At 43.1% G+C, this 26100-nt stretch overlaps 1 protein-coding gene across 3 annotated transcripts; it reads left to right on the top strand.

Moving 5' to 3' along the window:
• Positions 1-578: 578 nt before the first annotated feature.
• On the top strand, positions 579-26081 carry cry1b (cryptochrome circadian regulator 1b). 3 transcript variants are annotated; one of them, XM_041795151.1, is made up of 11 exons: positions 581-1561; positions 12319-12427; positions 15440-15582; positions 16581-16765; positions 18371-18459; positions 19388-19528; positions 19953-20264; positions 20717-20868; positions 21579-21781; positions 22458-22580; positions 25944-26079. In XM_041795151.1, exons 1-11 carry the CDS (start codon positions 1404-1406, stop codon positions 26027-26029), a joined length of 1701 nt encoding a protein of 566 aa, XP_041651085.1. In that variant the 5' UTR covers positions 581-1403; the 3' UTR covers positions 26030-26079. The 3 variants fall into 3 exon arrangements, with proteins under 3 accessions (XP_041651087.1, XP_041651085.1, XP_041651086.1); XM_041795152.1 differs by having other exon boundaries at positions 582-1561; positions 25947-26081; XM_041795153.1 differs by lacking the exon at positions 19953-20264 and having other exon boundaries at positions 579-1561.
• The last annotated feature ends 19 nt before the right edge of the window (positions 26082-26100 follow it).

Raw genomic sequence — 26100 nt, 5'->3', positions numbered from 1 at the left:
TCATCTATAATTGCTCCACTATAATATCTAGTTTTAACCATTCTGCACTGTCCCATGTTTATCTAATGTTAATGATGACTACCATGTCAGTTCATATCAACTCTATTATAGAAAGTTTTATGTGCTGAGATGTGATTAGAATAAAACTTAATGTAATTTCAAACTGTGACATTAAATTATCAACTTTTAGATGAAATCAGTATTGAAAACCTTTTAGCTCTTTATAAAAAGCAAACCTTTCAGAAAATAACGAACGATAATTTTATGAAAGTAAAGCAGTGTAGAGACCTAAAAAGCTCATGTACAGCTGCTAGAGTCACTAATAAAAATTATTCAGGTGTATTTTTCATCATTTTACTAAATTCCTGTGTTTTCGTGGATGTAAATCGTTCATTGACTCCTTTATGTAATTTAACGTGGGTCACATTGCTAACATGTCATCGCCGCCGGAGTGGGCGGGGTCGGCTATGTTAACGGGCTCCTCTGTTAACGGGGCGGACTGTGTACTAAATCGAACGCACCTATTAGGAGCCCAGCCTCGCCGCGCTTCATGTGATCATCCGGGTTCTTCAGAGTGTCCACATAACTGCGTCCCCAGCCTCCGATTAGCTGCTTTAAAACACACTTTAGGCGCTTTTTCAGCCTCTGTCCGCTACAGACGAGCTGTACCAGATAAGAGCTATAAAACACAGCTGAATGCTGACATGTCGGCCATTTTAAACGGTGTTATACAACACTACAGCGAAGGGAGGAAAGCACATTACGGAAACGTGACAGGGGAACGGTTGTATAACGGCGGATTCTGACCAATAGGAAGGCGCCATTTTTGTCCTGCGTGTTCCTGTGGGTGGAGATGTTGGTACACAGAGGACGAGTGGCATGGCCGGAGAGTTTACCAGGTGTGAGTTTATACTTTTTACATTTCTGTGACAAGTTGGCGGACTTACTTTGTTCGGACTATCTTTACTGGCGGAGGGATATAAAGGTACCGGTGCGTTTGTACGTAGTTTTGAAATACCGTGAGTGAAGGCTCCTGTTAGTCTCGTGCGTTAGTTTAATGTTATTAGACAGACGTTTGTAGTTGCTGGCTGTAAACTGGTGTCTCTGGATCTAGTTCCTCATACTCGGTGGTTCTTCCATCGTCTCTAATCAGGACTACAGTCCCACCGATCCTCGGGACCTCGGCGGTCACCTGCTCTCACACATGCTGCCTCCGCTGCTCCGGAACTGTGGGGATGAATTCATGGAGCAAGGCTAGAGCAAGAAACGCCAGAAAAATAACAAGCAACAATTTATAAGCACAGTCAACGAGTGCTGAACTGTCGGGAGAGCATCCTATTATTGTCGGGGAAACCTCCCCCCTTATTCCACCTCACCTGGGATCAGTAAGGACGGCAGGTGACATGGTGGTCAACACCATCCACTGGTTCAGGAAGGGACTGCGGCTGCACGACAACCCGTCTCTGAGGGACTCCATCCGGGGAGCGGACACCCTGCGGTGCATCTACATCCTGGACCCCTGGTTCGCAGGCTCCTCCAACGTGGGCATCAACAGGTGGAGGTGAGGAGGGTGGGGGGTAGGGGGGTAGGGGGGTCTTTATCTGCAGGATGTGATGGGGCAGAGGGTCTTTATCTGCAGGATGTGATGGGGCAGAGGGTCTTTATCTGCAGGATGTGATGGGGCAGAGGGTCTTTATCTGCAGAATGTGATGGGGGGCAGAGGGTCTTTATCTGCAGGGTGTGATGGGGGGCAGAGGGTCTTTATCTGCAGGATGTGATGGGGGGCAGAGGGTCTTTACCTGCAGGATGTGATGGGGCAGAGGGTCTTTATCTGCAGGATGTGATGGGGGGCAGAGGGTCTTTATCTGCAGGATGTGATGGGGGGCAGAGGGTCTTTATCTGCAGGATGTGATGGGGGGCAGGGGGTCTTTATCTGCAGGATGTGATGGGGGCAGAGGGTCTTTATCTGCAGGATGTGATGGGGGCAGAGGGTCTTTATCTGAAGGATGTGATGGGGGCAGAGGGTCTTTATCTGCAGGATGTGATGGGGGCAGAGGGTCTTTATCTGCAGGATGTGATGGGGGCAGAGGGTCTTTATCTGCAAGATGTGATGGGGGCAGAGGGTCTTTATCTGCAGGATGTGATGGGGGCAGAGGGTCTTTATCTGCAGGGTGTGATGGGGAGGGGTTGTTTGTCCTGTTTATCCTCATCTGGCTTCACTGGTTAGAGCTGTGAGCCCACCAATGCAAAGATGGGGGTCCAGCTCTAGGGTTCAGACCTAGGGTCCAGATCTAGGGTTAAGACCTAGGGTCCAGCTCTAAGGTTCAGACCTAGGGTCCAGATCTAGGGTTTAGACCTAGGGTCCAGCTCTAGGGTTCAGACCTAGGGTCCAGATCTAGGGTTAAGACCTAGGGTCCAGCTCTAAGGTTCAGACCTAGGGTCCAGATCTAGGGTTAAGACCTAGGGTCCAGCTCTAAGGTTCAGACCTAGGGTCCAGATCTAGGTTTAAGACCTAGGGTCCAGCTCTAAGGTTCAGACCTAGGGTCCAGATCTAGGGTTAAGACCTAGGGTCCAGCTCTAAGGTTCAGACCTAGGGTCCAGATCTAGGGTTAAGACCTAGGGTCCAGCTCTAAGGTTCAGACCTAGGGTCCAGATCTAGGGTTCAGACCTAGGGTCCAGATCTAGGGTTAAGACCTAGGGTCCAGCTCTAAGGTTCAGACCTAGGGTCCAGATCTAGGGTTAAGACCTAGGGTCCAGCTCTAAGGTTCAGACCTAGGGTGATAAGTTCCGTTTCTTAAATACACTGATATGATTGAACCAGTCAGAGCAGTTATTTCCACCCCCCCCCCCCCCCACACTCCTATCTAAGAAAAAACAAATTTACATATTTTAAACTCCAAATTGCTCTAGTAATCATATTTAGCATCTCGTTTCTTTGCAAAATACCCTTTAGACCAGTGTTACTCAACCCTGTTCAACTAATGAGTTAGATTGTTGAAAAATACCTGAGCAAGAGCCACAATCTAAGAGGTGAAAGTGGAAAAAATGGGTTAAAATAGCAATACAAATTAGTTAAAGGGGGCAAAAATGGTCCAAAAGTAGCGTAAACGTGGCAAAAAACGTGAGAAAAGTGACTAACATGGGCAAAAAGCAGTCAAGAGTGGCAAAACAGTCCATATATATGGGAACAGAGTGGTATTCAATGGCAAATGGTAGATTAAATGAGCAAAAATTGGTGGAAAAAGTGGCACTAAAGGGGCAAAAATGGGGAAAAAGTGGCAAAAAGGAGTGGCAATGAGGGAAAAAGGGTTCTAAATGGCAAAAGGTAGCTTAAATGGGCTAAATATGGCAGAAATAGGGGAAAAGTGGCAGAAATGGGAATAAAGTGTTTTTTAAGGCAAAGGTAGCTTGATTGGGTGAAAAGTGGCACAAAATGGCTTGAAGTAGCAATAAGTATTAATTAAAGAGGGCCAAAATGGTCAACAAGTGGCAAAAACGTGGCAAAAAATGAGAGAAAAGTGACTGAAATGGGTAATAAGCAGTCAAGAGTGGCAAAACAGGCCATAAAATTAGGAACAGAGTGGTATTTAATGGCAAATGGTGGCTTAAATGGGCAAGAAATGGTGAACAGTGGCAAAAATAGGACAAATGTGGCAAAAAGAAACGGCAAAAATGGTTAAAAAGTAGGGAAAAAGGGTACGTAATGGCAGAAGATAGCTTTTTTGGGGCGAAAAATTGGGAAATGGGGGAAAGTGGCAAAAAAGTGGCAAAAATTGGTGAAAAAGTAGGGTAAATTGTTTTTAAATGGCAAAGGTAGCTTAAGTGAGTGAAAAGTGGCATAAAATGATAAAAAAGAGGTAGAAATATGAGAAAGGGAGGAAACAAGTGGTATTTAATGGCAAAAGGTAGATTAAATGAGCAAAAATTGGTGAAAAAAATGATGAAAATGGCAAAAGAAGTTTCAAAAATGGGTAAAAACGTAGGGGAAAGTGTTCTTAATGCAAATATAGCTTTATTGGGTGAAAAGTGGTGAAAAAAACTGTGAAAAATGGGATAAATGTGGCAAAAAGGAGACAATTGTGTTTGACAATTACAGCCTTCTGTATAAGTCTGGGAAACAAACTAATGTGATTAATTTCTGAGGTCAAAGTTCCCCTTTTTAAGGTTTTCTGGGAGAGTAATATTTCAAATTTAGACATAAAAGAGCCCTAAATAATCACTGAAGAGCCACAGGTTGACTATCACTGCTTAGACACTTTATGGGCCGCGCCTGAAACCACTCAGCAGCAGTATTTCTGATAAATGATTATAATGTGTGAGAAGTTTCTTGTGGGTCCATGGCCCGCTAGAAGACGAGCTTCGTTTTGTTCATGACGTGAAACAGACTGAAATAATTCTAACATGTCGGGATGCAGACTGTCTGACAGTCCGTGTGTGTAGAAGAGGAAAAAGAGAGAATATGGATGAGTTCATCAGTCATGAAGGCTGTCCAGACTGATGGAAATCAATGACTGATATCAGTAAAACTCAACTATAGTGAACTACAGCTCATCAACAGTGAGATTGTCATTGACACACTGATGCATCAATGTCAGAATTAAAGAATACATTTATAAATATTCCTAAATGTCCAATCATACCTGTAGACAACAAAACAACAAATACTATAACGTTCAGCTTAGAATAATATTTAGCTGATGCCTGACTCAATAAAGGAGAAGTATTGACTAAAGTGAGGGTTTATTCCTCAGACTCTCAGACTCTCTCAGAACCTCTCAGACCCTCGCAGACCCTCTCAGACTCTCTCAGACCCTCTCAGACTCTCTCAGACCCTCTCAGACCCTCTCAGACTCTCTCAGACCCTCTCAGACCCTCTCAGACTCTCTCAGACTCTCTCAGATCCTCTCAGACTCTCAGACCCTCTCAGACCCTCTCAGACCCTCTCAGACTCTCTCAGACTCTCTCAGACCCTCTCAGACTCTCTCAGACTCTCTCAGACTCTCTCAGACTCTCTCAGACTCTAAGACTCTCTCAGACCCTCTCAGACTCTCAGACCCTCTCAGACCCTCTCAGACTCTCTCAGACCCTCTCAGACCCTCTCAGACTCTCTCAGACTCTCTCAGACTCTCAGACTCTCTCAGACTCTCTCAGACTCTCTCAGACCCTCTCAGACCCTCTCAGACTCTCTCAGACCCTCTCAGACTCTCTCAGACCCTCTCAGACTCTCTCAGACCCTCTCAGACTCTCAGACCCTCTCAGACCCTCTCAGACTCTCTCAGACTCTCTCAGACTCTCTCAGACCCTCTCAGACCCTCTCAGACCCTCTCAGACTCTCTCAGACCCTCTCAGACTCTCTCAGACCCTCTCAGACCCTCACAGACTCTCTCAAACTCTCAGACCCTCTCAGACTCTCAGACCCTCTCAGACCCTCTCAGACCCTCTCAGACTCTCTCAGACCCTCTCAGACCCTCACAGACTCTCAGACCCTCTCAGACCCTCTCAGACCCTCTCAGACTCTCTCAGACCCTCTCAGACCCTCACAGACTCTCTCAGACTCTCTCAGACTCTCTCAGACTCTCAGACCCTCTCAGACCCTCTCAGACTCTCTCAGACCGTCTCAGACCCTCTCAGACCCTCTCAGACTCTCTCAGACTCTCTCAGACACTCTCAGACTCTCAGACCCTCTCAGACCCTCTCAGACCCTCTCAGACTCTCTCAGACCCTCTCAGACTCTCTCAGACTCTCTCAGACTCTCTCAGACCCTCTCAGACCCTCTCAGACTCTCACACTCTCAGACCCTCTCAGACCCTCTCAGACTCTCACACTCTCTCACACTCTCAGACCCTCTCAGACTCTCTCAGACCCTCTCAGACTCTCTCAGACCGTCTCAGACCCTCTCAGACTCTCTCAGACTCTCTCAGACCCTCTCAGACTCTCTCAGACTCTCTCAGACTCTCTCAGACCCTCTCAGACCCTCTCAGACTCTCTCAGACTCTCTCAGACTCTCAGACTCTCTCAGACTCTCTCAGACTCTCTCAGACTCTCAGACTCTCTCAGACTCTCTCAGACTCTCAGACTCTCAGACTCTCTCAGACCCTCTCAGACCCTCTCAGACTCTCTCAGACTCTCTCAGACTCTCTCAGACTCTCTCAGACTCTCTCAGACTCTCTCAGACTCTCTCAGACTCTCTCAGACTCTCTCAGACTCTCTCAGACTCTCTCAGACTCTCTCAGACCCTCTCAGACCCTCTCAGACCCTCTCAGACTCTCTCAGACTCTCTCAGACTCTCAGACTCTCTCAGACCCTCTCAGGAATCAGGTTGGTGTCACCCACCCTTCCTAGTTTTACTGGTATTGCTCCAAAGTTTAAAATCCTGGGACCAAATGAAGAGAAACAGTTTAGATTTCCTTGATCTGATCCTGGAGTTACAAACATCACTGTTAGGTGCTGTTTAAACTCACAGCTCTGTTTCTCTGCTGTCTGATAAATCTCTGATGGTTACAGAGACCGTGGAGCTTCAGGCAGTCAGACCGCAGCGTAACCACCATGACCAGCATTTCTCCTGCTCCCTGACTCGGCCGCTCCCTCCTACAGGAGGGCTGAGAAAGTGGGTCAGTGTGTCGTTCTGCTCCGAACGTCACCACTTCCTCCCCCTGAGCTGACCTACATTAAACACACAACCCCCCCGCTCACACAGCGCCCCCCTACACACCGCTAAACAACAGCTACCACTCTATTAGAGAAGGCAGGTTTGTTTATAGAGGTGCATTCATACCTGGAGCATTTCACAGTGTTTTAAAGCAGTGGTTCTTAACTGGTGGATGGTGACCCAAAAGTGGGTCGTGGAGCGGTTTTCAGTGGGTCGCCAATGTGTGTCTACTAAAAAATGGTGGCAAAATTCTATGAAGAACATGCAGCCATACTGTTTATTATCTTCTTTTTTATGATAATGGGTAAATTTGAATATTTAATCAATCTTTCAACTCATTTATCTCCTTTTCTTGCTGTAAAAAAGCTGTTTTTATCCCGTTAAGGAAGTCATTTCTCAAAATCACTGGAAAATTGGCTCAAATTTCCAGGTAACCACAGGGAAAAGAGGGGTGTAAAACATGTCAGTTTTGTCCTGTCTCTTGTTCCTGTCATAAATTCTGTTCCATCCAAGATCTTTAGTACAACATTTTTATTTATTGAACATGCATTGTTGAAAATCTTTGGAAATTTGGGTCACCATCTGTCATTAAAGATATTAGTGGGTCCTGAGGCTAGACCAGTTTTAAAGAGTTAATGATAAATATCTATGACACCATGGGCATGGACAGATAGATAATAGACATTCAAATGAAATTTATTTAAATAAAAGACCAAAATACCGTATTTTCCAGACTGTAAGTCACTCCGGAGTGTAAGTCGCATCAGTCAAAAAATGCATCATGAAGAGGGAAATACATATATAAGTCACACTGGACTATAAGTCGCATTTATTTAGAAACTGACACACCGTTGTGTGTTGGTTGTGTTGTGTTAAGCGGTAACACCAAGAAGGCCCGCCTGCAAAGTCATTTATATTCCTCTCCTTGGCAACTACCAGGGCGTGGAGACGTAACGCACCGTTGACAAGGCAGCACGTTGTTCAAGCGCCCATCTGTGGACTCGTTCCTCCAGCTCTGGCCGTCTTCCTTACAGCCTGCGATTAGCTTTCTTTGTTTTCTTCATTGCGGTAAGAGTAACCTCTGCTTTTTGCCAGTCCCTCACAAGTTTCTCACTCATTCAAACTTTCTTTCTGCTGCTCAATTATCGTTTTCGTTAATTCTTTTAGTGGAACAGGAGCATATAGCATATAGTTATCACAAGCCTAGAGCGCCCTCTTGCGGCTGTAGACGGTAATGTTTACTCCTTGTGCATGTCAGTCAGTATGAATTAACATTCAAAAACATGTTAAGTTATATATATATTTTGATATAAGTCGTACCTGACTATAAATCACAGGACCAGCCAAACTATGAAAAAAATTGCGACTTATAGTCTGGAAAATACGGTACATTAGAGCTCTGACATTTAACAAAAACAGAAACTTAGAATATCCTCATGGAGTATTTCACACTACTAGATAATCAGGCCAGTCTGGACCTGGTTCCCTCCTTCTGACCAATGTCAGCAAAGACTTGATTATCTGATGGTGTAAAATAAACAGGGACAGGTTTTCCTGAGCTTAGAGGCGTCTTCAGAGTAGGGATGCCCGATATTATTGGTCTGATATCGGTATTGACAGATATTAGCTAAAAAAAGGCAGATATCGGTTTCGGCTGATATTAACATTTCTGCCGATATTTAAGTCCCATATTTTGGCCGTGAATATCAGCATAGATCTACTGTAAAATTGACCATACTAATAAATCAGTAGAGTTTTAGGCTGGACCAACAGACCTGTGTCAGTTGAGATCTTTCTTTATTCATCCTCATTCTTTAAACTTAAAAGTGTTTTTTAAGAAAAAAGTTAGTTTCTTTATTCATCCTCAAACCTTAAATTGTGTTCAAAGGACTGAATGAGTTGAATTAGTTCTGTGAAACATACTTAAATATCGATGTCGGCTAAAATGAATCTGTAGATATCGTAATATCAGTATCAGCTAAAATCCAATAGCACGCATCCCTAGTTCAGAGTGTTCTTACTAGGGCTGGCAGTTAATCACAAATGAGATTAAATCGAATTATGGCATGCTGCAATTTTTGAATCGCAGACAGTGCAATAATTCTTTAACCTGAAATGGATGGACATGACTGTGTTTATGGAGCTGACCAGGAGGGGGCGCTGTTTGTCCACATTTTGGTGTTTTTATTTTATGCATGGACTTTATTTAGTTACAGGAGTTTGCTGCCTTCTTTAGGTGAGAAGTTACCAAAATAAAAGTCTGGCTTCCTGTCAGTTAAAGGTGACTTTTTTCTTTAAGGTAGATCTGATCCAGGTGCTTCTGTGCTACATTGTTAGAGCTTCATCCTGCTGTCAGTCTGGTTTTCTGTCTCATTATTGGTGCGATTTAACCTCCATACATTCAGAGAAACATACTGTAGCCCTGACTCCAGGACTCTAGATGAGCTTAATGTCTAAGTCCAGTCAGCAGGGTCCACATGGGGCCTCGTGTTCTGGTTTAGATCATGCTTCATTAATGTTCTGGCTTTTCTGTGAAGCTCTCTGCAGCTCTGTGTGTAATAGAAGACAATAGACTTTTGTCCCCTTGGAGGAATGTGGCGTGGATTCCAGTGAACACGTCTCTGCCGTTCAGTAGAGCAGGAGTCATCAAGTAAATTTGCACAAAGGCCAGATTTAGATTTGTCAGAGACTCTGGGGGCCGGACTTTCAGACAAATACAAATTAAATACATATTTTGGGTAATTAACATAATATTTTATTAGTATTAGTATTGTCTTTCAAATCTCAGAGAATGGACCTCCCAAATTGTGATTTAGCACCAATATGAACCAATTTTTGACACTTTTTAATCTCTTCTAACTACTTTGCTCGGCCGTTTCTGCAACTTTTTTTGCCAGTCTTAACCCATTTTGGTAATTTTTGACACTTTTTGCTCTCTGACCTCTCTTTAAACCACTGGCTTGTGGGTTATTGCCCCTGTTTGCCATTTTTAACCCCATTTTAGGCTATTTTTGATATATTTTCACCACTTTTAGATCATTTTAGATATTTTTGCCAATTTTTCCCGTTCTTTAATCCTTTTTTACAACTTCACCTTCATGATTTATCCCCTTTGTGCTGCTTTTTTATTCATTTTTTGCCACTTTTCATCTGTTTTGTCAATTTTTAATCAATTTTCATTTCTGGGTTTGCATCATTTTTGCCACTTTTAACCCATTTTTGATACTTTTTGCCCTTTTATACCTCTTTTACCAAGTTTTGCTTCATTTTAACCTCTTTTCACCGCTTTTCCAGCCAGTTTTTGTCCCTTTGTGCAACCCCACAACCCTTTTGCTGCTGTCTAACCCTTTTTTCAGCACTTTATCTGGACATTTTTACAACATTTCTGCCAGTATTAACCCACTTTTTGAGATATGTTTTAAAAAATGTTCTTATAATGGCTGACAAGTGAATTTCTGTAAAAAACAGATCAAATGTTTAATCATTCTAAAACCTTTTCAATATTAAATGTTATTATATTAATTTTAGGGGGGATTTAATGTCAGAGACTGGCACTAATTAGTAGAAAATGGCAAAAACAGCGGGAAAAGTGGGGATGAGGGGTTAATAGAGGCAGCAATTAGTTAACAGAGGCAGCAATTGGCAGATTGTGGCAAAAATTGGTTAAAGTAGGGAAAACTGGTCAAAAAGGATAATTTTAACCCATTTTCATCACTTTTTCCTACCAATTTAAGAAGTTTTACCACATTTTGGTCATTTTGAACCCTTTCCAACATTTTTTTTTCTGCCTGTTTTTGCCACCTCTAGACAAATTCTTGCGACCCTTTGCCCATTTTTGCCTCTGTCGACCCCATTATCGCCTCTATTAACCTCTTTTTACCACTTTTCATGCCAATTTTTTCCCATTTTAATCACATTTTACCATTTGTTATGCCTATTTTTTCCAGTTTAACCAATTTCTGCCTACTTTACTCAGTTAATCAATTGTTGCCCATTTAAACCAATTTTTCATGCCATATCACCAAATTTTCCACCCATTTTTGCCACTTGAAACCAATTTCAAGCACTTTTTAATCTGTTTTTACTTCTTTTTATGCCTGTTTTTTGCCCCTTTTATCTAGTTTTTGCAACTATTAGCCATTTCCTCCCATTTTAACATTTTTTAACCCCCTTTTGGACGGCCTTGTCTGCACACGACTATTCTAGGATGTTCATGGCTGTGTTCAACCACCCTCATGTCCAGGCGGGGTCCCCGGTCTCTGGCACCTTTATTTTGGGGGGTCCCCGGTCTCTGGCACCTTTATTTTGGGGGGTCCCCGGTCTCTGGCACCTTTATTTTGGGGGGTCCCCGGTCTCTGGCACTTTTATTTTGGGGGGTCCCCGATCTCTGGCACTCCTATTTTGGGGGCCCCTAGTCTCTGGCACCTTTATTTTGGGGGTCTCTGGTCTCTGGCACCTTTATTTTGGGGGTCCCTGGTCTCTGGCACCTTTATTGTCGGGGTCCCTGGTCTCTGGCACCTTTATTTTGGGGGTCCCTGGTCTCTGGCACTCCTATTTTGGGGGTCCCTGGTCTCTGGCAATCCTATTTTGGGGGTCCCTGGTCTCTGACACTCTTATTTTGGGGCATCCCTGGACTCTGGCACCTTTATTTTGGGGGTTCCTGGTCTCTGGCACCTTTATTTTGGGGGTCCCTGGTCTCTGACACTCTTATTTTGGGGCTCCCTGTTCTCTGACACTCTTATTTTGGGGGTCCCTGTTCTCTGACACTCTTATTTTGGGGGTCCCTGTTCTCTGACACTCTTATTTTGGGGGTCCCTGGTCTCTGGCACCTTTATTTTGGGGGTCCCTGGTCTCTGGCACTCCTATTTTGGGGGTCCCTGGTCTCTGGCAATCCTATTTTGGGGGTCCCTGGTCTCTGACACTCTTATTTTGGGGCATCCCTGGACTCTGGCACCTTTATTTTGGGGGTTCCTGGTCTCTGGCACCTTTGTTTTGGGGGTCCCTGGTCTCTGACACTCTTATTTTGGGGGTCCCTGTTCTCTGACACTCTTATTTTGGGGGTCCCTGTTCTCTGACACTCTTATTTTGGGGGTCCCTGGTCTCTGACACTCTTATTTTGGGGGTCCCTGGTTTCTGGCACCTTTATTTTGGGGGTCTTGTGCTGAAAAGGTTGAGGACCCCTGCTCTAGATACCAGTGACCCCCACAGACGTACTGAGGATGATATCAGAGGCAGATGTGAAAATTTGTGCTGATAGTTACCGTGGATGCTTCAGCCGTACGGATCAGCAGGATCAATCTTTATCAGCTGTAAATATCAGTAACATGTCCAAGTGGACCATCAGGTGTAGGTGGTTCCTCAGGGCCCCCTGTCAGTCCAGTAAGGTTAACACCAGTTTGGCTGCTGTTGCTATGACAACAGAGGTAATACCATGGGACAGGAGAAACCAGTGCACAGTGTGGCATTACAGTCCCAGAATGACCTGAGGTCATTTCTGTTTGTCTGAAAGGAAACAGCAAGAAAATCCTCTAAAATCCTCCGTTTCATAAACTCCACCTTCATGTGGACCAGGTCTTTAGATTGTAACATGTATGTAGCTGCTGTCTGGTCATGGGCTCTCTCAGGTGAATAGAATAAATAAATAAACCTTTATTTGGGCTGCGTTTCAGATTTCTGCTGCAGTGTTTGGAGGACTTGGACGCCAGCCTGCGGAAACTCAACTCTCGTCTGTTCGTCATCCGAGGACAGCCCACGGACGTCTTCCCTCGTCTGTTTAAGGTGAGACAGAGGATGCCGTTTTACATCAACATTATTTTTCATTGTTTTGTCGGCTTATTCACAGATAATGATGCTCATTTCTCTCCCTTTAAATAAATCAAAATGAGATAATTTCTGCCCCACAAAGGCAGGACGGCAGCCAAGGTCTACAGTTCATGGATCCACAAGAACCCCTCTAGAGCTCGACACCTTTACCCACATGTACACCACGTTCCACATTATTATGCAAACAACGTTTTTCTCTGATTTTCTAAATATCAATGCAAATGACAGTCAGAATATTTTTCAAGTCATCAACAGTTAGAGTATAATTCAAATTTTTTTGAACAAACTTCATAATAAAAACTATTTAAAAAAATAATAAAAACCTCAAAATGTACTTTTCCACATGTCACAGGTTTCAGCAATGTGGGAAAGAAAAAGGATCTCTGCTGCTGAAAAGTGTCAGATAGTGTAATGCCTTGGACAAGGAATGAAAACATGAGATATTTCAGGAAAAATTAATCATGATCATCGTACTGTGAAGACATTAGTGTCTGATTCAGAGCACAGATGAGTTCCTGCAGATAAAGGCATAATGAGGAAGGTTTCTGACGGACTAATTCATCAGATTCAGAGAGCAGATGCTAAAATACCATTACAAAGCAGCAAACAGGTATTTGAAGCTGCTGGTGCCTCTGGAGTCCCACCAACCTCAAGGTGTAGGATCCTCCAGAGGTTTACAGTCGTGTATAAACCTACTATTCAGCCCCCCTAACCAATGCTCACAAGCAGAAACGGTTGCAGTGGGCCCAGAAATACATGAAGACTCATTTTCAAACAGTCTTGTTGACTGATGAGTGCCGTTAAACCCTGGATGGTCCAGATGGAGGAGTAGTGGATGGTTGGTGGATGGCCACCATGTCCCAACAAGGCTGTGACGTCAGCAAGGAGGGGGCGGAGTCATGTTTGGGCTGGAATCATGAGGAGAGAGCTGGTAGGCCCCTTTAGGGTCCCTGAAGGTGTGAAAATGACCTCGGCAAAGTATCTAGAGTTTCTGACTGACCACTTTCTTCCATGGTACAAAAAGAAGAACCATGCCTTCTGTAGCAAAATGATCTTCATGCATGACAATGCTCCATCTCATGCTGCAGAGAATCCCTCTGTGTCATTGGCTGCTATGGGCATAAAAGGAGAGAAACTCATGGTGTGGCCCCCATCCTCCCCTGACCTTTAACCCTACTGAGAACCTTTGGAGCATCCTCAAGCTAAAGATCTATGAGGGTGGGAGGCAGTTCACATCAGAACAGCAGCTCTGGGAGGATATTCTGACATCCTGCAAAGAAATTCAAGCAGAAACTCTCCAAAAACTCACAAGTTCAATGGATGAAGAATAGTGAAGGTGATATCAGAGAAGGGCTCCTATGTTAACATGGAACTTGGCCTGTTCAGATGTTTTTGATTGAAATAGCTTTGATTTCAGTAAATATGACCTCCTGATGCTGCAGATTCAACACATGACCATTTTCAGTTCTTTACAACCTATAAAATGTTTTAAAAAGCTGTTGTGCTTAATAATGTGGAACAGTGCATTTTGAGGTTTTTATTTTTAAAAAATAATTTTTGTCATTATGAAGTTTGTTCAAAAACATTTGAATTATGCTCTAATGGCTGATGACTTGAAAAATATTCTGACTGTCATTTGCATTAATATTTAGGAAAATCAGAGAAAAATATCATTTGCATAATAATGTGGAACGCGGTGTAAATAGACTATAACACTTAGAAAAAAATATTGGTAAGGACGTTTAAAAAACGTCTCCACTCTGTCTAAACAACGTCTAGATTTAATTGAAAAGTAAACGGTGAAATGCTGTAAATTTCAGGTCGCTGAAAAGACGTCTCTATAAAGACGTGGCTGTAATATTGTCATTTTTTAACGACTATTATTGGGCTAAATTTGGACTAAATTAGACGGACAAAACATGGCTCACTTTCCTACGACTATCTTGTTTAAATTAGGGCTGTGATGGACTGAATGTAGAAAAAATCCTCTAAATGTTGTCGGTGTTTGGTGGGAAAAGGAAGATTTATATCTGAATCTTTAGATTTTATGAGCTGTTAACATGTTTTATGTTTGAAGGTGAATCAGAAAACAAATCAAATATTAAACTCCACTGATTCACTCTTTCTTACTGATTTTATTTATTCTTAATATTTCACTGTTAATGCTTATTTCAAACACTTATTTTAAATCCCAGCCCATCAGTTATTGAGCCTTTTAAACTTCTGATGTTTATATTCTGTTTAGAGTCCGTTTATCGTCTGTAATAAACTCTGTTTCTCCTCCATTATTTATCTCTGCTGCTGCTGTAAAGTTTCGCTGTGTAGCAGCGTCCAATCAGAGAGAGATATCCAATAAGTGGGCGTGCTTCTGAGTAAAAAGAGTTCCGGGAAGCCTGCTCTGATGTGTCTTTGCGCATCGGTCTTCAAATCTCAGTCCTCGGTCTTATGGCTTGAGTCTTAAAACCTTGTAAGGGCTTTGGCACAGCCGTCAAGATGGCGGATCGGAAACTACTTCCAGTTCGAGCGAATCCGTAGGATCTGAGACCGATCTATAAGCGACTTGGGATCCGGCCACTCTCTGTGTCTGCAGGTCACTAATATTACAGCCCCAGAACACTGACTGACAGCTGACAGTGATGCTGACTGTATCGTTAGCTAATGCTAACTAGCTAATGCCCAGCATCACTGGAGCTAAGTTCTGACTGTCTCTGATTTTACTAAATCGTGTCTGTTTTTCTGTGATGTAAATGTGTTTTATTTTAAACAGATTGGGAGTAACATACCAGGTCCTGCAGCTCTGTGTAGCGGTCAATGCTAGCTGCTACTGTGCTAAACTCTTTTTGCCCTCCAGGCCTCAGCATGGATGAAAAGTGTGTGAAAGAGAGTTGTGTTAAGATGGTGCTGTGTACTCCATCTTTGACTCGTTCTTCTTCACAGATCATAAAAACATTTCTGTTTTCTCCTCAGGAGTGGAAAATCACTCGCTTGTCTTATGAGTACGACTCTGAGCCGTTTGGGAAGGAGCGCGACGCCGCCATCCAGAAGCTGGCCAGTGAAGCGAAGGTGGAGGTCATCGTGCGGATTTCTCACACACTTTACGACCTGGCCAGGTGAGTTTAACAAGGGCTTAGCTGAACGACGAACACGTTTAAACACACTAAGACTGTATTTTCTCTGTTTTTAAGGATCATCGAGCTGAACGATGAACACGTTTAAACACACTAAGACTGTATTTTCTGTTTTTAAGGACAATCGAGCTGAACGATGAACACGTTTAAACACACTAAGACTGTATTTTCTGTTTTAAGGATCATCGAGCTGAACGATGAACACGTTTAAACACACTAAGACTGTATTTTCTGTTTTTAAGGACAATCGAGCTGAACGATGAACACGTTTAAACACACTAAGACTGTATTTTCTGTTTTTAAGGATCATCGAGCTGAACGATGAACACGTTTAAACACACTAAGACTGTATTTTCTGTTTTAAGGATCATCGAGCTGAACGATGAACACGTTTAAACACACTAAGACTGTATTTTCTGTTTTTAAGGATCATCGAGCTGAACGATGAACACGTTTAAACACACTAAGACTGTATTTTCTGTTTTAAGGATCATCGAGCTGAACGATGAACACGTTTAAACACACTAAGACTGTATTTTCTGTTTTAAGGATCATCGAGCTGAACGATGAACACGTTTAAACACACTAAGACTGTATTTTCTGTTTTTAAGGACAATCGAGCTGAACAACAAACACGTTTAAACACACTAAGACTGTATTTTCTGTTTTAAGGATCATCGAGCTGAACGATGAACACGTTTAAACACACTAAGACTGTATTTTCTGTTTTAAGGATCATCGAGCTGAACGATGAACACGTTTAAACACACTAAGACTGTATTTTCTGTTTTTAAGGACAATCGAGCTGAACAACAAACACGTTTAAACACACTAAGACTGTATTTTCTGTTTTTAAGGACAATCGAGCTGAACAACAAACACGTTTAAACACACTAAGACTGTATTTTCTGTTTTTAAGGACAATCGAGCTGAACGATGAACACGTTTAAACACACTAAGACTGTATTTTCTGTTTTAAGGATCATCGAGCTGAACAATGGTCAGCCTCCTCTCACTTATAAGCGCTTCCAGGCCCTCATCACCCGCATGGACGCCGTGGAGCTTCCAGCAGAGACAATCACGCAGCAGACCATCAAAAACTGTGCTACACCAATCAGAGACGACCACGACGACAAGTTTGGGGTGCCGACCCTGGAGGAGCTGGGTGAGCCGGTCTTCCTTTGTGGTGTAACACAGTAGGGGAGTCAGGACTATCTGAATCTGATTTTCTTACAGTCAGCTGATTGTTGAACGCCTTTTTGTGTGCTTATTGATCCCTAATCCATCCTGGAGGAGATCTCTCATAGTAGTGTTTGTCTTGGTCCAACTATTTCCTGGTTGGAGCCGTCCTTTCTCTTTCTCACACGCTGATCCATAAAAACAGTTTCTATGGAATAAAACGGGATCAGACATTTACCTTTGTGCCACCCTGCTGAGGGATTTTGGCGTTTATATCTCTTCCAGAACATTTTTAATCCAGACACAAAGCGCGGTGTTCATTCATAGCTTTGATACTCCATATTTAAAATAATGGGACTATTTATTACGTTCTTTACTGTATAAAACTTAGCAGTCTCCTGTGAGCCTGTCGGCCAATCACGATGCTCCAATTCCTTCTTCTATGGTGATAGTGACCAATCAGGGTCAGCCATAGATAAACAAGAGGCAGGATAGTTATGAAAAGAGCATGTTTGGCTCCTAAAAATGGGATTAATGAGTATTTTATGCACAAAAAGTGACTGGTTTTATAAAGATCAATGACAGTGATAGTTTCTGTTGTAGATATATTAGAAAGTTGTTTTTAAGGCCTGTAGGAACTGAATAAAGATTTGAAGAAGGTCCTCCATAGTATTAACTTCTATGAGATTCTGTTGCTGTTTTGTTTACCTGGTCTTTCTGGTCACATGACACAGTCCTCTGACATCTTTGCATCATATTCTGATCGTCCAGGTCCTCCTGATGATTTAGATTTATGTCACTTTGTGCTTGAATAGGTTGAGATTTTACTGCAGTGTTACCCAACCCTGCCCAACCAAAGAGACACATTGTTGAAAAATACATTTGCAAGAGCCACAATCTAAGAGGTGAGAAGAGGCAAAAACAGCTCAAAGTAGTAATGAAAATAAGTTAAAGGTGGCTAAAAAGGTAAAAAAAAAAAAAAAGCAGCAGAAATGGGTAATAAAAAAACAAAAAATGAGTTACAGGTGGCAACAAATGGTCCAAAAGTGGGAAAAATTAAGCAAAAAATGAGTGAAAAGTGACTAAAATTGTCAAAAAAAACCAGTCAAGAGTGGCAAAATGGCCAAAATATAGGAAAACAAGTGGTATTTAATGGAAAAAGGTAGCTGAATGGCTTAAAAAGTGGCAACAAAAATGGTGAAAAGGGCAAAATGGGATAAAAGTGGCAAAAAGAAGCGGCAAAAATGGGGAAAAAATGGTTAAAATGTGGTATTTAATTGCAAAAGGTAGCTTAAATGGGTAAAAAGTGGCAAAGAATGGGGAAAAGGGCAACAAAAGTTTCCATTTTTTAGGGTTTTCTGGACTAATAATATTAAAAATGAAGACATTAAAGAGCCACACGTGGAGTATCACTGCTCTACAGACATGTTAGTATGAAAATACAGGTGGACCAAAAATACCAAAAACTGTCTTGGCTAAGGGTCAAGGCTGTGTTATGAAGCTCCCAATGATTATTTCTTTATAAAGATATCCATAAAGACTTAACCCTGCAGTCTGAGAGCTCTTTTTCAGTCTTCTGTTTTATTTGCAGGCTTTGAGACGGAGGGTCTGAGCACAGCTGTGTGGCCGGGGGGAGAAACAGAAGCTCTGATTCGTCTGGAGAGACACCTGGAGAGGACGGTAAGACACGAGCAGATGTATGTGAACACACGGAAATACACAGTAGGCTCCTAACTATAATATATCTGAGAACCAGTTATTCTCTGCATCTGTGTAACAGACAGTTTGCTTTGCAAAGCGTGTCTGTCGGCCCGTCTGGGGCTTTAGCACATGCAGCATGGGACCATCGTTGGACCGTCATGGTTCATCTTGAGTCCAGCACTGCAGCGGTTCATCTTATAAAATCTTAATCTGCTGTTTAAAGGTGTTTAAACCATGTCTCGCTTGTTTTACTTCCATGATGACTCAAAGAGTCAGGCTATGGTGTTAAAGAAGGTCAGGAAGCAGCTGTAAACTCTCCAGGACTGCTGCTAAAACCAGTCAAACCAACAGTAAGCCCACAGTCACCCATCCTCTCAGGTGTTTTTATTGTCTGTGGTGTGATTGGTTTATTCCTGCTCGCATGTACCAGTGCACACACAGACATGATGGGAGGGACAGAAAAGGGTTAATTACAAAAACTGGGGAAAAAACACATTCAACAGAGAAAGAGAAAACAGAACTAGTGGGAAAAACTGCAGAACTGTAGTAACACGGACATGACACAAGCTAATGGACAACCAGATCAGTGAAAGAGTTACAGACAGATGAAGGCTCAGGATCTGCACAGGAGCACCAGGACACAGGGCAGAAGCTTGAAACCCTCACCACACAGGTCAGGCCTCTACAGAAGACAGGGTGTGATTTTGTGTTTGATCAGTTAAAGCCTTTAACTCAAAGACCGGGTACCAGAGAGATCCCAGGAGCGGTCCTCAGCGTGGCAAACCTCTGAGACCCTGCAGTCTTGGTGGTTCTAGTCCAAACCAGGGGTTCACATATTAGACTCATCCAGGATCAGATCTCCTCTGTCTTTATGTTTAACTGAAATCAGGCTGATGGTCTTTTTCAGGCCTGGGTGGCGAACTTTGAGCGTCCTCGTATGAACGCCAACTCCCTGCTCGCCAGTCCCACCGGCGTCACACCCTACCTACGCTTTGGATGTCTCTCCTGCCGACTCTTCTACCACAAACTCACCGACCTGTACAGGAAGGTACGTACGGCAAACTCAGACAACACGTGACGGACCATGAAACAGCTGACGGGTTATGACTTCGACGTTTCTCACTGCCGAAGACTTAGATAGGGATGAAGGAAGCTGATTTTCAAAATGTTATCGTGGCTGATTTTAATCAGGAAAGGTTAAAGAGATATGCACTCATCTAAACTCTGATTATTGCACTTCAATCATTCTTAGTTTTACTCAACAACACTACTAAACATCTGTAGGTTTATAAGATAACTGCTGAATATTTCTATCCATGGATTTACAGCTGGGAAAGGAGCAGTCTGAGGGTTTAGTCTTTAATAAACCAGCTCAGATAAACCTGAGTATGTTTAATCTCCTCCTACAGGCCCTGATCAGGTGACTGAAGTTGATACCAAACTTACTAGCTTTGTTTGCTCCGACCAATCAGGTGAAGAGGAACGACGCCCCCCCGCTCCTGCTCTACAGCCAGCTTCTATGGAGGGAGTTCTTCTACACGACGGCCACCAACAACCCCTGCTTCGACAAGATGGAGGGAAACCCCGTGTGCGTGCAGATCCCCTGGGACAGGAACCCCGAGGCCCTGGCCAAGTGGGCCGAAGGTCAGACGGGCTTTCCCTGGATCGACGCCATCATGACCCAGCTGAGGCAGGAGGGATGGATCCATCCTCTGGCCCGGCGCTCCGTGGTCTGCTTCCTGACCAGAGGAGACCTGTGGGTCAGCTGGGAGGAGGGCATGAAGGTACCATCAGACAGGACAGTGTTATTTTCATCCACCTTATTCCTCTGTAGATGGTTGGAACCTTTGGGGATGGAGACAAAACACGCCGCTACCAATGGCTCCTCATAGTTTTTATAGAAGGAAATCAGCCTTGAGTTAGCCCAGGAATGTCCAGACTCCTCTTACTGAGGGCCACACTCAGAAAAATATCAGCCTGACAGGGAGCGATGCTCTGAGAGAGGAGACGCTGACTCATCTCCTCATTCAGACACTAAAGAGCTGGTGAACTGTAAAGACGTGTTGGTGCTTTAAGATTAGAGCAGCGTGATTCAGAAATCAGACCCTGATACAGAGCAGAGTGTTAGCGGCGTTCACGCTGCTGTCATCTGTTTGTCTTTATTCTATTGTTACTGAAACTATCAGACGGCGTTCGTCAGATTAACCCTCCCGTTTCATCTCTGTGGCGTGTTCAGGTGTTCGAGGAGCTTCTCATCGACGCAGACTGGAGCGTAAACGCCGGCAGCTGGATGTGGCTCTCCTGCAGCTCCTTCTTCCAGCAGTTTTTCAACTGTTGCTGCCCCGTCGGGTTCGGACGTCAGATGGACCCCAACGGGGACTACATAAGGTCGGTGACCTTTCATCTGCTGCACTGCAGTATTAAAGGCCTGGCCAGGACTCCCTTGTGAAAAAGATTTTTATATCTCAACTGGAATAAATCCTGGTTAAATAAAGGTTAAATAAAAGAACCCGGCTGTTACCAGACCATGGTGACGGGGTCTGGTTGACCCCCCTGCATGATTTAAGGAGTACATAAAGGAACACAGTGAATAATCAGCTTCTTAACATGAAGATGTATGAATTCTGAAATATTACAGATGTTAGGATTCATGATACGGTGGCTAGGAGGGGTCAGACAAAGGCATATCTAACCACATTTATCCACTGATTGACCTTAAACACACCAGTGGTCTAAATGATGATCCCATCATTTAGACCACTGGCTCCTAACCTGGGGTCTGGGACCCTTGAGGGGGGTGCTGCCAAAATTAGATAAATCTTGTCTAAAACCAGATTAAACAGTTACTCAGTAGTTAAAAGGGTTATTTTGATATTAAAAGTGTGCACGGGCATTTTTAGGGTTTTATCAATGAAATTATTAAATCTGTGTGGATTTTTGACAGCAGTGTCACTTTTTCTCCTCGTTTGGGTCCTGGGGCATTTCTTAGGTAAATGTAGGGGGTCTAAGGAAAAATGGTTGTGAAACGCTGATGTAGAGCCTGCTCCATCATTCGTGTCTTCTCATTGGTCCTCCTCTGTCTCCGTCTTTGCTTCCAGGCGCTATCTGCCCATATTAAGAGGCTTTCCAGCGAGGTACATCTATGATCCGTGGAACGCTCCGGAGGAAGTTCAGAAGGTAGAGAAGTGTATCATCGGAGTCCACTACCCTAAACCCATGGTGAACCACGCCGAGGCCAGCCGCATCAACATCGAGAGGATGAAGCAGATCTACCAGCAGCTGTCCTGCTACAGAGGACTGGGTAACGACGCCACAGCTTTGTTTAAAACACCCGGATGTTTCTGGAAGAGTCCTTTATTCAGCCAATTAAAAGGTCCTCTAGTAAATAGTAAATAAAGGGCTGAATATTTATGCAGTCTCTTATTTTACATTTCAGATTTTTATTTAGTTGCCTTTATTTTGTAGAAATCTGTTTTTATGGAAAAAAGCCAAATGACATTGAGCATGATTGATTTACAAAATTAATAAAATGCTAAAACATCCAAAGGGCTGAATTCTTTTTTCTGCACTGTAGATGCAGAAAAAAAACCTTTTATTTCAGAGAGTAAATACTGGGAGAAGAATTTCTTATTCAACTGATTTTTCTCTCATTCTTGCACATGCTCCTCTCTCTATTTACTGATGATAAAACCTGCTAATTTAAAAAAAGAGTGGCTGTTTAACTGTTTAATGCACAAACAGTGCAGGCAGAAGAACATCAGTTTGACTCTTAAACTCAAAGAGTGGCTAAAATGGTCTTCAGCTGCTGAATCGTCCTGGTTTTTATAAACAGGCAGCTGTGATTCTCTCTGTATCTGATGGTTTCTTCACTGAGGAGGTTTAACGCCTCTCAGGTTTCCACGGAGCTTTAAAGAAAGCATGAGTCATTTTATCATTTTCTCTTTAGGTCTGGTGAGTAAAGATTTTTGTGTTTTCAGGTCTTCTGGCTTCAGTTCCAGCCAACTCCAGCAGTAACATGAGAGGAGTCGGAGCCGGGACTGGCCCGGGTTCAGGAAGGACCTCTGAGAAAAACCCCACCCAGGAAGGAACACGTCAGACAGGTACGGACTTTAAACCTGGTAGTGTCCAGATTTATGTCTGCCATCAGGTGGATCCATCTCATTAAAAGCTGATATGCTCTGAGAACGACCAGACAAGTCCGAGTCCGAGTCTTTAAGGAGATAGAGGCGAGGTTTGGCTGAGTCTGTAAACCCGTGATACTCAACATGTGGCTCTTTGTGAGGATTTGTGGCTCTTTTATGTCTAGATTTGAAATATTTTTCCCATATTGTGGCCCGTGGCCCCTGCTTTTTGCCAAATTTAGTCACTTTTCACTCATTTTTGCCACATTTTTTCAGCTTTTTTTTACCAATATTGCCACCTGTAAGCAATTTTTTGTCACGTCTCACCCATTTCTGCCACTTTTTCTCCCCATTTTTTGTCACTTTTCAGACAGTTTTTGTCATTTCTGCCTATTTTACCCCTGTTCACCCATCTTTGGCCACATTTTTTTGCAGCTTTTTCACCTCTTTTGCCAGCTTTAACTTATTTTTATTGCCACTTTCAGCACTTTTCACCACTAAGATTGCGGCTCTTTGTTGGAGCAGGTTGGAGTAACGCTGCTGTAAACGACGGCGGCCGGTGAAGAGGTTAGCGTGGCTGCGGCTGTAGCAGCAGTTTGATCAGAACAGGACTAAAAAGGTGTGCTACAGCCTTTTCATGGGAGATCAGTAGAAGTAAAACAATGAGGCCACATCGGTCAAACTTTCTCCACCTTTGAAGGAAGCGGTGGTAAATGACAGCGATCCAAAGCCTCCATCAAATATAAGACGTAAAAGATTAAAACAGTCTTGACATATTTCCCCCTGAGAGAAATCCAGAATATGTGGAAGTCTCCCTTCTAGAATAAAAGATTAGAGAAAAGTGAACTTTTAATTGATTTGGGTTTTAGACCTTTATTCATAGCAGAGAACAGTGGATAGAGTCAGATACAGGGACAACAGAGAGAGGGAGAGACGTGCAGGAAAGGAGCCACAGGCTGGACTTGAACCGGGACCACATGGGGGCCACCTAGGCCGTCAGAGCCCCCTTCATGGCATCTTAACAGGGATTTGTAGATGTTTATAACCACATTTCTTAGTTGTATACAGCCAGAGCTCAGATTTGGTGCCCTCTAGAGGTTTCCTGCAGTAGCACATGTTGAATATGATCTAGTTTTCTAAAAGCATCTCTGCATGTGTGAGGTTAAACTACAACACTTCAAACACTTAAATACAGAGATGATTGTTGTTTATCCGGGCCTTGTTTACACGACAACGTTTGAAAACCATCTCCGTCTACATGAGAACGCAGGAAACACAAAAACGCTGCAGTGAGGTGATTTACTGCACAATAAAACTGTCTCTACAACAAAGACGGTTCACTGCTGTTCACTGTTTTTATGTGTTTTTGAGAATATGTGACATTTTAATCACACACAGGTGCCTGAGAGTAATTCATCATTAAATCCTCCTCATCATCACCATCGTAGCGCGGCAGTGAAATTTAACGGCACATATAAACACAGAAATGCTGCTGGACCAGTGGAAGATATCCGCCCAGACTGTTTGGTTTTCCAGGGACAGTTTTTCTCTCTTTGATTTCTCCTGGATTTTCTCAGAAAGTGCAGCGTTTCCTGCTTTTAGCGCATCAAAAGAATGATAGCTTTTCTAGAGTAATATTTCTACTTCCCCTTTTTCATTTTTATCTGCTTCTGAAAGTGATGAACTCTCTTTAACCTTAACACAGAAGCTTCAATCCTGTCTCCTCCATCAGCTGAGCTCTGATGTTCAGCCGTTAGAGGAGGAGAGTCTACGGCTGAAGTTGGTTATTAAAACTTAAAGAAAGATAAAGTCTTAATCATGTCATGTCTGAAAGGAAAATAGAAATATCATTCTGAAAAAAAGCTCCAGCTACGCTCATGAGCAGCGCCGCTTTATGAGAAAATCCATGAAATCAAAGGCTGAAGCTGAGTTTGTCTGTAAATCCGTTATTCTCAGCAGATCTACGTTAGAACCAGACTGATCTACCATAGCGTTTATGTGTTAATATGAGCCGTGAAATTTCTCTGCCTCACTACGATGATGATGACGGCGATTATCACGATGATCGATAAAAAAGGTAAAAGTAATCTTTTCCAAAATGAGTATCATGACTTTATCTAAAGAAACACTGATAGCCGTCTAGATAGAATAATGTTTCTGCTTTTCTAAACCCATCTGTCTGTGACCTGACAACCTAAATCTACATCAGACGGCTCGGGTCAAACGGCCACGGCTCGTTCAGAGCACTGCGACACTCAGGCTGACAGCTGACTGCAGCCGTAGCGAGCATGTGCCTTTTCAGAAAGTGTCGTTTTCCCCGTTTTCACCGAGACGAGGGCGTTTTGAGAAACTTCCACCCTGGAGCCTGTTTCCTAATTGTTCTGTTTTCAGGCACCACGTTTTGACGTTTTGCGTTTTTACCTGAAACTGTCGTCGTGGAAACAGGGCCTCAGAGTGCTCACCATCACAGCTCACATAAATATCCCTGAGGCTCCGGTTTGTTGGCTTTATGGTGTTAAATGTCGACTCTTCTCTCCTGCAGGACGGCTGAGAGTGATTTTAAACTTCTTACTGAAAATGTGACCTGATTTCAGAGCAAACTTTGACCTCTGATGTCGGCAGGAACGAGCCTGTACCATGAAAACACCTAGGGATGTGTAGAGCCATCCTGCTTCACCGTAGAGCAGTGATACTCAGCATGTGGCTCTTTCATGTCTTAATCTGAAATATTCCCCAGAAAACCTTAAAAAAGGGAAACTTTAACCTCAGAAATTCATCACATTAATCAGTTTGTTTCCAAGACTCATACAGAAGGCTTTAAATGTCAGACTTGATTGTCCCATTCATCCCATTTTTTGTCACTTTTCACCCAGTAAAGCTACCTTTGCAATAATACCACTTTCTTCCTATTTTTTTGCCCCTTTTCACCATTTTATTGCCACTGTTTGCACATTTAAGCTACCTTTTGCCATTCACCTTTTTCCTACTTTTTTTTTACCCATTTTGACATTTTTTTGTCACTTTTATTCCATTTTTGCCCCTTTTCACCAATTTTCCTCTGTTTGCTATTTTCCTTTTGATTTTGCTGCTCCTTGACCATTTTTGCCACCTTTAACTTGTTTTTATTGCTACTTTAATCAATTATTGCCACTTTCCACCTCTTGGATTGTGGCTCTTTCAAAGGTATGTTTCAATAATTTGGCTCTTTGGTTGAGTAACGCTGCTATAGAGATTTTTATAAGCGTCCGTAGTTTTTCAGTTTTACTGATGAGTTTTAGTTTGCCGTTGTTTTCACACAAAGACGTTTCTCTCTTTTATCATGTGTGTTTTTTTGTCTCAAAGCAGAACGAGGCCAGACGACGCTGAAGCGGCGCCGTGAGGAGGCGGCGCCTGAAAGCAGCTGTAAAACCATGAAGCAGAGCAAATAAAAGTGAAAGGACTCATATAAAAGTTCAGCTCATTGATGTGAACGTCGTCGTCTCTGCAGGACTCTCAGACA

The sequence above is a fragment of the Cheilinus undulatus genome, linkage group 9, assembly GCF_018320785.1.
Source record: "Cheilinus undulatus linkage group 9, ASM1832078v1, whole genome shotgun sequence".
Taxonomy (NCBI): domain Eukaryota; kingdom Metazoa; phylum Chordata; class Actinopteri; order Labriformes; family Labridae; genus Cheilinus; species Cheilinus undulatus.
This window is presented reverse-complemented; position numbering and strand designations above follow the sequence as displayed.

Coding starts and splice junctions, on each gene's coding strand:
- cry1b (XM_041795151.1), top strand. CDS start 1,404: ATGGTGGTCAACACCATCCACTGGTTCAGGAAGGGACTGCGGCTGCAC. Junction 19,529..19,952: donor TCACCGACCTGTACAGGAAG/GTACGTACGGCA, acceptor CCGACCAATCAG/GTGAAGAGGAACGACGCCCC. Junction 20,265..20,716: donor GCTGGGAGGAGGGCATGAAG/GTACCATCAGAC, acceptor TGGCGTGTTCAG/GTGTTCGAGGAGCTTCTCAT.